Source organism: Grammomys surdaster, unplaced genomic scaffold, assembly GCF_004785775.1.
Source record: "Grammomys surdaster isolate TR1022 unplaced genomic scaffold, NIH_TR_1.0 363, whole genome shotgun sequence".
Lineage (NCBI taxonomy): Eukaryota > Metazoa > Chordata > Mammalia > Rodentia > Muridae > Grammomys > Grammomys surdaster.
The window spans coordinates 330610-342888 of NW_021604782.1; the positions used below are offsets into that span (position 1 = coordinate 330610).

At 36.6% G+C, this 12279-nt stretch overlaps 1 protein-coding gene across 2 annotated transcripts in view; it reads right to left on the reverse strand.

Moving 5' to 3' along the window:
• Grin3a (glutamate ionotropic receptor NMDA type subunit 3A) overlaps nt 1–12279 on the reverse strand; it is a 192443-nt gene that overhangs the window by 129691 nt on the left and 50473 nt on the right. For both annotated transcript variants that reach the window (XM_028780015.1, XM_028780014.1), the window contains exon 2: nt 9210–9814. In XM_028780015.1, coding sequence (XP_028635848.1) covers nt 9210–9814 — 605 coding nt within the window. The remainder of the gene's footprint in view (nt 1–9209; nt 9815–12279) is intronic.

The window sequence follows — 12279 nt, forward strand, 5'->3', positions numbered from 1 at the left end:
CCTCCCTCCCTCTCTCCCTCCCTCCCTTCCTCCCTCCCTCCCTCTCTCCCTCTCTCTCTTCCTCCCTCCCTCTCTTCATTCCTTTCATCGTTTTTGCTACAAGGTTGCATGTAGCTCAAGCTAGCCTGAACTCCCTATGTGGCTCAGGATGACCTTAAGCTCCTAATCCTCTTGCTTTTGCCTCCAAGTGTTGGATTTACATGCATGCACCACTATGGCTAGCACTAGTTAGGAATCTTGACAGTATTATTACTAGTGCCATCCTTTCAAACTCCCCATGTACCAGCATCATCTAGTTGTAGTTAGGATTGCTGGGCTCACATGTCAGGTTTACTTGTCCTTACATAGTCAGTCTGAATATTTGTGTCTTCGTGTGCTTTCATTCAGCTTCAGATATACCAGTTCTTTAATTAAAATGCTTTTCATTCATACCATTTTGTGTGTTCATGCATATGGGCATTTGTGTGTACCACAATAAGCACAGTGGGTCATCACACTTGGTGGCAAGTGCCTTTACCTTTGAACCATTTCACTTGGTTTATACTGTGCCTGTTCCTCTTCTAATTCCTCTGAGAACTAGCACTCTGTGAAGTACATCTAGTCATACCCTCCGTTATCATCTCACTCTTCTCTTGCATCCCTGGAGGACATTTCTCCACCACATGTTAGTTGTTTCTAGCTCAGCTCTCACTTGTGACTTGTTTTACAGACTAGACCCCAATATTTGCTTTATTATTTGTTAATAAGAGTTTAAACATTTTAGCTGGAGAGCTAACATGAAGATACAGTTTACTACTGTTGGACATGCCTGTTGCCAACCCTATCAGAGCATACTACTTTGATTTTAGTTTGATTTTTGTTCTTTACCTTCAAGACTTGTCTCCAAGTTGGACATCAACTGTATATTTTTTTTCTTAACCTATATGCAAAAGTATACTCTGTACCTCTAGTCCTCCTGGTAGCTTGAAATGTATTCTTGAATGTCAGTTGATTACCCCCATGTTTGACTTTTTAGACTACAAGATCCCTGTAAACATGAGTTTCAACATGTCCTACATTGAAAAAGCAGAAATGTCACAGCCTTGCTGTTATCATGAATGAACCTGGCCCTTGCTGGCTGGTTTCATGGCACAGGCTGCCAAACTGAAGAGACTCACATTCAACTGTCACATGAATCTTTGAATTCTTTGAATCTTAGGCATAACACAGTGTCTGTCCAGGGGAACTTCTCCATAATGTCTGTGTAGCAAGTGAAGTTAAGTATACTTCTCAGAGCAGAAAAGTATCTCAAAGCATTCATTGCTCTGGCAGAAGAATGGGCTCAATCAGCCAGGAAGCACTTGCATTTTCAGTTTGTAGAGTGTTCAAAGCACTACGACTCTAATACATTTCCTACTGAATAATGGATGAGATACAAAAATAGAAATTAGTTCAGTAGGGATGCTCTCTGATAATAAGGAACTCGACAGGAACTAGAAATGGCTAAAATTTGAGCCTCAGTGAACTGGATGCCAATATATTGTAATCACGGATATTGTTGTAGTTTAAAACAACACTCAGGCTTATCTTCTCAAAAAAACACTTTTACCAGTAAATGGACAAAAATCAGCTTAACAATAATAATATACACACATGTATGGCTCATCAGAGTCTGTGTTTTGTCAATACTTGCAAAGTTCAGTTACAAGTAAAACTTCATAATGGAAGAAGAGCTGCTGACATTCTTGGATTTTCTCATGAGAAGAGGAAAATACCAATAAATGCAAGTCCTAATGTAATGCATGCTTAGTCCTGTTATGCAATTGGTGTATGGTAAGGGGAGACTTCAGCAAGAAATCTGACATGTCAAAAGTATCCCCTCTCCAGGAAAAAGACTTCGGGATGGGTATGGCCCTCATGCCTCACTGGACAACGACAGGGGGACTGGAGCCATTACAAGGTCCCCTTCAAGTACTGGAGGTCAGGCCTCTATCCCCGCCTTTGCAAGATTAGAATCGCCACAGCCCTTCTATACTTAGAGAAGGGAGGAGATGTCAGGGGCAGCACTGCTTACACACTGAAGGCCTAAAATCAGCCATAGGCCTAAAATCAGCAATAGGCCTGTCATACATGTATACTAACACCAAGTCTTGGGTCTCAGTGGAAAAACATTGAAACAGATGGCTATAAGCTACTGTAAACAGGCAGCTTTTGTGTAAATTTATCAGCCTGAGTAGTCATGTACCTTGTAAATAGGTGGCCTTGGCAGATAATAGCAACTTAGATAAGGACAAGTGAATCATAGGCAGAGTCATAGTGACCTGTCCCCTGAACCTTCACCCAGCCGATACCTGGTTCTGAAAGATATCTGTATTCCCCCTGAACACCCACACTCCAGTGTCACTCCTTTCCCCACATCCTGCCTTTCTGTGTTTATAACCCCTGTGTGAATTAATTACGATTTGAGAAAAAATAAATTATTTAAAAAAAAAGAAATCTGACATGTGACTAAGGTACTCATCTTTTTAATGAGATGCTGTAAGTGCCAGGCCAGTACTCTTTCTGTTTTTTCCCTCCTATCTATCACACAGAAGTAAGAGAACTGTCATATATCCAAGTTGTTTTCTTTTTGTCCTGGGTTTTGTTATGGACTCTGGGTCCTCACTACCGTGGTCTGTGACCACTCTTTGATTGTTCTTGGTTGTTTTGAATATTCCTCTAGCTTAATTTACGTTGTTTTTTTTTAGATCTACTGTGAATATTAGACTCAGTGCTGATTTCTCTTCCATCATAGCTGGAGCATGGTTCTGGACATGGGACATTACAGAGTATTTACCAGTCAGACAACCCTCTGAAATGTTACAGGATGTGGAGAATGGTGCAGACTGGAGACAGATCTAGAATTCAGAGTCGACCTGTTAACATGTGTTCTCTTTAGAGTTGGAACTTTCTGGTTTATCTTCAAATTTTACAATAGATGCATGTGAAGTGAAAACGTGAAGAATAAAATTCCATTTCAGGCAAATAACAACTTGGAAGCTCCACCAATGTGCAGAAATTATCCAGCTTAACACCTGCTGCATCCTAAATTTTCCTATATTAATTGAAATAAGGTCCTGAGGTAATGTGCATTTTCTAGTGTTCTTTATCTGAGGTCCTTATGACTTTAAACAAATTTTAGACTCAACTTACATCATCCCTTAAGTGACCCAGAAGGAGAAAAACAGTCAACAGCTTTCAGTCAACTGGTCTAGTGACAGGTATTCCTACTGGACACATGTAAGTCTGTACAACATGCATTTTCTTCCATAAGTATAAACTCCTCAAGTGTTCCAGCAGAGAAAACTAAGCAAAGAGGGCCACAGTCATCCTAAAACATCACCTGCAAGCAATGTGTTTTCCCTGAGGCTCTGGAGAATCAGTGCTAAAAAGTAGCATCCAGCTTGGGGCTTCCATCTTCACTGAAACTGTATTTCTCTTAAAGTTGATACTGAAACCTACAAGCCAACCAGCTATTTGAGTGAAGGTACGTAGGAGAGTATTCACACATGGGCAAATTTTGCTTCTTGATTTTAAATGGCATGTGACCAAAAATATAAATCATATAGTCATAAAGTACTAATTAAGGAAGATTTATATTAATCCTGAAAGTATACTAGAATGTGGATAAGATAAATTGGTTAAATAATAACTTTAAAGGTTATACAGTTTAAATACCTTTGACTAGTTTGAAATGCTACTACATCATAAAGCTAATAGGTAGATGTATACAAAATTAGAATTGTATCATGAAACTCTAAGGTTTTACTTTTTGTTTTCTTTTCTCTTCTTTTTGCTTCTTTTCTTTTCTTTTTCTCTAGTGTACAGGAATGGGCATAGCACCATCATTACTTTAAAGAGCTTTTTAAAATAAACACGAGCTTGCATTTCTCCTGGATTTTTTTCTAGTGTCTCTTGATACCACGCACATAACAGAGTCTTAACAATTATATGCAGAATCAATAATTTGAAAATTACTATTAAGACAAGACCAGTGAGTCTCAATAATTGCCTATTGTAAACATAATGACAAACATAGGAGGAAAGGGCCATTAGCATGTGTGGGAGGTTTTATGTCCCAAAAGCATGTTGGACCACATCAACTAAAGAGAGAGTAGTAAAGTAAACAGACATGTGGATAAGATAAACTAGGTAAAGTTGAACAGACAACTTTATCTAGTTGGTGGAATTCTTGAAGGATACAGAGATAAAGTTCAGAAGCTGTTCAAGAATAGATTATCCATTCTACTCAGCAAAGAAGAGCTGGACTGTAAAGCTTGGCCTAGTGGCATCGACCTGTATTCCTAGCTGCTTGAGAGGACTAGGTTAGGAGAATCACAAGTTCAAAGTCACTCTGGGTTATAGGGCAAGTTTAGGGCTACATTGATCATTTTATCAAGATCCTGTCTCAAAATATATATCTCAAAACAGACATATTTATAAATATGTGTAGGCTAATGTTCTGTTTCTGGTGACATTCATTAGGCACATGAAGTGCAAACTCCTTAGCCTGGCATAAAAGCCATGTGTGGTATGCTGTGAATCCTTTCCTATGACCATCTCAGATATTCAAATGCAATTAACGCTCCAATTGTGTTACATTTTGTCTTCAGGTCTTAACAAATTCAAACATTTCATTTTCTATGCTTAATTATTAGCTTCAAATGTGAAGACTTGTATTCATTTATTAAAATATATTACCAAATCTCTGAGAATGTTAATGGATTTTTTCATGTATTTTAAACAGTTTACATCCCTTCGAGCATACTGGCACAATCCTGTCACCCCAGCACACAGGAAACAGAGGGCATAAGATTGTGAGTTCTACACCAGACTGGACTACATAGTAAGATTTTGTCTCATGGGGGGGGGGATGGTGTTGAGCTTCAGCCTTTTGTTATCTATTGTAATGCTAAGTGTGCTACCTCCAGGACTTGGTTGTCCAGAGAAGAGAAAGTTCCCATGTAGACCTTGTCCCTAAGTTATTTCTGATTGGTAAATAAAGATGCCCACAGCTAATAGTTAGAGAGAAGAGACACAGGTGGGGTTTAGGTTTCCTGGGCTTGAGGACAGAGAGGAACCATGATGGAAGAAGAAGATACAGGAGGAGGAAGGAGAAGCTTCTATGGGTTTGGTGAGCCATAAAAATGTGGCCTTGAAAGCTGGCCAATTGGAGTTAAGAGCAGCCCAGATGAAACATATTAAGTAGTAAGTAATAAGGTGGGTTTGTAGATAGCAAAGTAGATTCTAATAACATAGTGGATATGTAACTGACTAGCTCTTGTGCTATTTAAGGCTTATTGTAAATATAAAGACTGTGTGTTTCTTTTATTCCAGAACTAAATGGTCAAACACAGGGTAGAAACCCTGGGTTGGGATTAATAATTTCTACAATGGGGGCAGTGTGTGTGTGTGCACATATCCTAGAACTTTACAGCCTACTTTTATGCATTATGCTGTCAACTCTAAAATGACAAGACTCAAGTACTGATTATATCTGCTTCAGCCTAGTTCAAGAAATGGTCATTGATTGAGTAGAAACACAGATGTCCATTCATGGAGGCATTGTCAAGATAACATGCCAACTACTATTGCCCTCCAAATTAACATTTAGTAAAACAACATTCTAATACATTGTTAAAGATAACACAATGACCTTGGTCCTCTAATCCTTTTGTCTACATTGAGTCATGATGGACATTTGCTCTGGCTTGTGGGTGATTGAAAAGAATTAAATCCCTTATACCTGTAATTACGTCTGTGTAGTCTGACACAAAAAATTATTTTCCTAGTCTAAAAGCCAGTACTGAAAATGCCATGTTTGGGGGAGATTTCATTAACATTTTAAAATGTTAACAATTCTGTCAGCCCAAACCAAAAATGACTGTGTGAGAAATGAAAGCTTGCAGAACTCTGGCACCAGCCAGTCACAGCTCATTATCCTTCTGGCTTTTATTATGCAGTGAGGGAGTGGGGTCAGCCTCACAAAATTTAGGGACAATTAAGAAAATTACTGTATGCAGATATGACTTATGGACTGAGAATAACTAACTTTCCAAAAGATTGGATTAAAGCAAAACAAATAAAAATGATGGAAAACCCACAGCTGTTTTCTGGCTTAAGGCAGCCTTTAAGTTATTCATTATACAGACTCCTTCCAGAGATATGCCTGCTTTCCCTGACCCTATCCTGAACACTTTGAAACTTTTTCTTTGACTGTACTCCTTCGGGAGTTTAAAAAAGTCCTAGGCATATTTTCTGAAGTTCTTTGAGTTCATTTCTCACACACACCCATGGGGATGAAAATATTGCCACTGACCCCTGTGCATTGTGAACTGCCTCTGGGCTCCAAACTTCACACTCTTCTTTTGTAATTTTCAAACTTTGTGGAATAAAATATGTGGAAACAATCATGAGGGTAGAGCCTTCCACCGTAGAGTCAAAAGTAAGAGAAATAAAAGTAAGCTAGAGCATAAGTGTTAGATAAAAGTTTATATTTAGTTTAGAAAGTATCATTTGACAACTATCCATTTTTCTTCTAAGTAAATAATATTGGAGACACAAATAAAAGAGAGTTTTCTTTCTCTATAAATAAATTTCAGCAACTATGAATTAAGTATGCTATATGTTAGGGTATGGACTATGTCAAATAATACTGTTTCAACTTTAATGGAATTTATATTTCCCTCAGAAGTCAGACAGGTCAGGATGAAGAGGCTAAGTACTACTTAGAAGTCAATAGAAAAAGTGCCATGGGGACCTTGTAGAGGGAAATTTTAGATTTGTAAATTACATTTACTATGTGAATATGTGTGTCAGCATGTGCATAGATGTACATGTCTATATCATGTATGTGTATGAATACATGTGCATGCATGCATGTGTGTATGTGATTGCATATGTGTGTGTGTATGTGTGCATGTATGTGTCACTGTGCAAGTATGGTGGTCAGAAGACAATATACAGGAACCAGTTCTCTTCTGCTGCTATTTAACGGTGAGTAGTGGGGTGGGTGGAACTGCAGTCTTTGATCTTGGTGGATGCTGATTTACTCACTGAGCAATCTTGCTAGCCCAAGAAATGTGATTTTCTTGGAAATTAAACCATGGGAAGTCAGAAAGATCACTTGGCCTTGTTAAAATGAATTATTGAAGTAATACAACCTAAGTCAACAAATATTCTTACTTATTTTCCCTAAATGTTTTTAGAACCCAAACGATTTTTTCTTGCATTGTCCATTTTATAAGACATAAGAGTATGCTAGATAATATAATGTAATTTTCATTTGTGGATTTTTCTGTTGCTTACATCTGTCCTCCCAACACTGATTGGAATCATAGGGTCGTTAGAAGGGAGAAGGCTTTTTTCTTAGATAAAATCCTGAATCTCACTTATATACTAGGGTACAAACGTATTAACTCTGTGTAGATATTGTAAAATAAAATACACATGAAATTTGAGCTTATGAAAATTAGAATGCTGTGTGGGAAAAAGAGAAAATTAGGATAATATAATATCCAATTTTACCATTAATAGATTTTTGAAAATTAATTTGAATTACTTTACTTTTTCTTTTCTTCATTTTTCTCATTTTTGTTTTTGAAACAAAGTCTCCCTGCATATCCTTGGCTTCCCTGGAACCCACAAAGACCCTCCTGCTTCGGCCTCTGAAATGCTGGGAATAGAGGTGTGTATCATCATGCCCATTTCACGTTTTTGTGAACAATATTATGTTGTGCCTTGTCTACATTTCTGTCATACACTTGGCTATTAGCAGATTGCTTGTTTATAATAAGTTCTCAGTACAATTATGTATAAAATCATGAAGACTTCCTGGTCTTTTACCAAGTGTTTGTGTTTTCTTAAGATAAGAAACTAAACTTGCTATATAGTCTGTATACTTTTTGAGAGTATTTGCTTAAAATGTGTTTAAGTCTACCAGGAAGATCCACTTCTGGAATGGCACTCATTCTCTGACCTGGCCTCTTTGACCATAGGTCATCCTCTTTTAGATAAAAATCAATTAGTCTAAAAATATCACTTAAGGATATTCCCCTTTCCCAATAATTATAAGCCCATTTCCATATGAGGGATTATCCTTTATTTTAAATATTTCCATTCCATCTTTTGAATCAAGAGAGTTACTGAACATAAAGATAAAGATACCAAATTATAATATGTACACATGTAATTAAGTATAAAATAATAAACAGCATATTAGCAAAATACTCTATGGAATGCTTACTTCTATATATCTATTCTTTATATCTATCTATCTATCTATCTATCTATCTATCTCTATCATCTATCTATCTATCTATCTATCTCTTCATCTATCATTTATCTATCTGCCTCTTTATCTATTAATCATTTATATGTCATCTACATATCATCTATTGATTTATCAGCCACCCATCACGTAGCATCTATTTTTTATCTGCTATGACAACAATTCCACAAGTAGTAGGATCTTATGCTTATATCGTTATAATTTTACATACCTTTTCTGTAAGCAGACATGAACCTTAAGAAGCTAAGGCTGAGAGAAATTGGGTAACTTGACTAAGTGATACAAGAATAAGGAAGCAGAACTAAGATTCTATTTCTGTGTGGTTCTGAAGTCTCTCCCTTTAACTGGGGTCTAAACTACCTTAAACAATTTTAGGAGAGAGAGAGAAGTACATTTTCATTTAACTATTTTTTCCTCAGCATGCATTTAGAAAGTTTTGTTCACTTCTACTGATGTGAGAAAGGATAAACAAGAAAATAATTACTCCTTGCTTTTATGTGAGCCAACCATGGGTTAATTTCTTTCATATACAATTTCATGGCCTATTTATACTGTATCAAGCTAGTCTATGTTATCTTGATAGACTAGTTGGAATATTGAAGCTCTATATTAGTTAGAATATTGAAGCTTTATACTTTTAAATATCCTGGCAAGAACTCGACAGTGAGTAAGGAACTCACCAGTGTTGAGTGCTTTCCCTACCTTATAGCACTCAATACAGAATCAAATTACAGAGAACAGATCATGAGATAGATACTAGTCTTAGTTGCCCCTAACTGTATCAGAACTATTGCTCCTTTGAGCTATAGAGAATCAAGATTTCTGCACAGTGGATTGATAGGGAAACTTTACTTGCTATCCTTGCTCTCTGGTTGAGAAACCAATCAACTTTACATCCTACCTTGATAAATATTGTCCAGAAGTGAGATTTGTGGTTTTCACATCCATGCAGTTCATTGTGCTGGGAAGGAGAGCAAGTTCTGGCTGGATCATGGTGGCTGTGGCTACAGCTCTTGCAACCAACTCCATGGCATCCTGAACATAGTACTCAAAGACAGACTGTGTGGTTTTTCCATGAGCAATGAGCCCTAAGGGCAGGCCTTCTGTCCTCAGTTCCTCCACATTCTGGGAGTCTCCTAAAACCCAGTGAAGTTCAGGAGGTGATAGCCCAAACTGTGTGGACATTTCAAATATTTGCCGGATATTCTCCATGTCACAGCCAAACATCACCATCGTGGGTGTGCTGTTTTTAATGTTTTCCAGCTGAACCTGCAGAAAACTTAGAAGGTCCTTTGTGGAGGATAGGTTAGCAGTGATGTTGATGATAGACTCGAGGTGGAACTTGGAGTTATTCTCCGTAAGGAGGAGGAAGTCGGTGATATTCCAGTCTTCCTGGCATAGCAACAAGCTAAAATTGTACCAGTTGTTCATGGTCAGGATTGAGACCGTGACATCAGCATCAGAACTTAGTGAATTTTTTAAACTCAGCTGTAGGTGCAGGGGATTCTGTATTTAAAGATAATGAAAAAGAAGAATTAGAAAGCATTGCCCAAAGATCATAATGAGGTAATTCTGTTTTCTTACAAGGTTAAAGCCTTTCTCTATTTTCCCCTGTGATATTTCCCCTGGAATAAAATTCTTTTACTTGGAAAAATAATGTTTTTTATTTAATGAGCAATCAACACTTTATTGTGATTTTCTGATTATTTTTGTTTGAGTTCTAGAGAGCAGATAGCTCTTGATGTAAATGTGAGAAGTGATATAATCACTTAAGTCATCATAGATTTTTATGGGGTTTGTCTTTCTTACAATCAGTCTATTTAATGTATCATATTTCTTACACTGTGTTTAATGACTCATTTGTTAGACATTTCACCGAGGAGAAATAATTGGAAGAAATTGTTTTGTTTTTGTGAAACAACCATTAGCAACAAACTAACACAGTGCAATTCTTGTATAATAGAATATAGAATATGAACAGGCCTCTAGACCCTTGAGCAAGGCTCTTCTAAAACGCATGAAGTATTGTAGGGTATATATATCATGGTTAAGTGTGTAGTCTAAGGTTAAGGGCATGGTTTTATTTATTTTTTTGATCTTGATCTCTTGCTATAAAAATTATGCCATGGAATGTTCTCTTAAATTACTATTTCATCTACTCATGGAACTTTACAGCTCAATTAAGCAAGAGTTTCTTAATTTAACAGTCACAAATTATAGATTACACAGTTGAAGTGTAGTCTTTCAACATTAATATATTTGTCATGTATTCTTCTCAACAGCAGATACTTGACACATTTACCCTTTAACATGATTTCCTGAGAAACTTTAGAACAAAGCTTTATAAATGGTGGTTGCACAACAAATACCTATCAAGTGAATTAAGTATCTTCCAATTAGGAACTATTGGACCATCTCTGAGAGCTTGCCAAAATTCTGGTCTATAATAATTTTCCTTTACTATAACACACACAAAACCATACTGGGTAACTCATATTTTCTTGAACCAGGGCAGATATTTTAATGCAAACTTTCTTTTCACTGGAAATGGATTTGTTTGCATTTGTACTAATTTTTTTTTCCAAACAGTGCATTCATCCAAATTTCTAAAAAGTGTTTTAGGTTGTTGTTAAATGAAGTCCTCTGAGGCTGTGTCTACATTAATGATTCCGTAGACTGACCTGAGCTGCATAGAACAATATCATTACAGAGAAAATAGTTTTTAGATTAGGAACCAAAATTACAAGGCTATCTAAAACTCTTTAAAGCCATTAATCTTACCTTCTGGTTTGGCCTGACAGTCTCTTGGGTATTAGGTTATCTTTTGACAATGTCCTGCTGAGCTTAGCAGACATTAAGACTCCATCACTCCTAAAACTAAGAATGTGAATAACATCTGGAATTTATAGAAATGATCCCCTTGCTTTGCTGGAGTTTGCCTATCTAATGCACTAATTAAAGTATTTGTTGAACGTAGTTATTGATGTATGAGTTTGTTTTTGGACACAAATGTCTGTGTGACTTCATCCTTTGTGGTTCATATCATTTACAACAACTAGAATTTGTTTTTCCTGGTTGTGACCATCCACATTTGGTTCAGAGTATACAAATCATTTCTTTGAATGTAGAGCTGTTTTTTTGTTGTTTTGTTTTGCTTTGCATTTTTATTGCCTTTGTTCATTTGTTTATACACACACACACACAGGCATGCATGTATGTATGTATTTACAATATATTTGCCTTAGAGTGACTTGAGTTTTTATTTATTTCTGATGACTACAAAAAACTTAATCATTCCATATATGTCTTATGCTGTTCATCTCTTTAGTATAGATTGCCTCAAATGCACAATATTGCTTATATCACACAATGGACTAGAACTATGTCTTACATCTCTCTTCTGACATATTGATCCAGGGATAGTGTATTTCAACTGGAATTATTCTTTCATTCACTCCTGTTCCTGGACTTCGATCATAATCTGGGAGACTAAAAATTGAAAGATGGGAAGAAAATCTTTTCCAGCATAGTTTCAAGACCTAACATTTTGCCTCAATTGTAACCAAGTTTCATTCAAATACTTCCCACAGAATAATTCACTAAATGAGTATGAAGAACAGGCTTGTTGTATGAAGGCAAAAGTGAGAATAAAATGTGTTGATCATATGATAATTCAGCATTAAATGGAGACATAGAAGTATCTGGCAAGAAATAGCAACATGGGACTTAGCTAAAGAGTCATTTTCTTCCCCCATAGATAGTGATTGACCCATGTAAGCAGGCTCATTCCTATAATCTATTCTGTTGAGGAACTCCAGATGTTGACATTAATTCTTTCACTGTTTTAAGGGGAACAATTCTTCAAATAAATATTTATTAAGCAATTGTTTAGAAGCATCTAATGATACTTATTATCATCTTCCTATGCAGCATCTTGTAATTTTTCTCAAGTGATGCTACAGTCCTCCCTC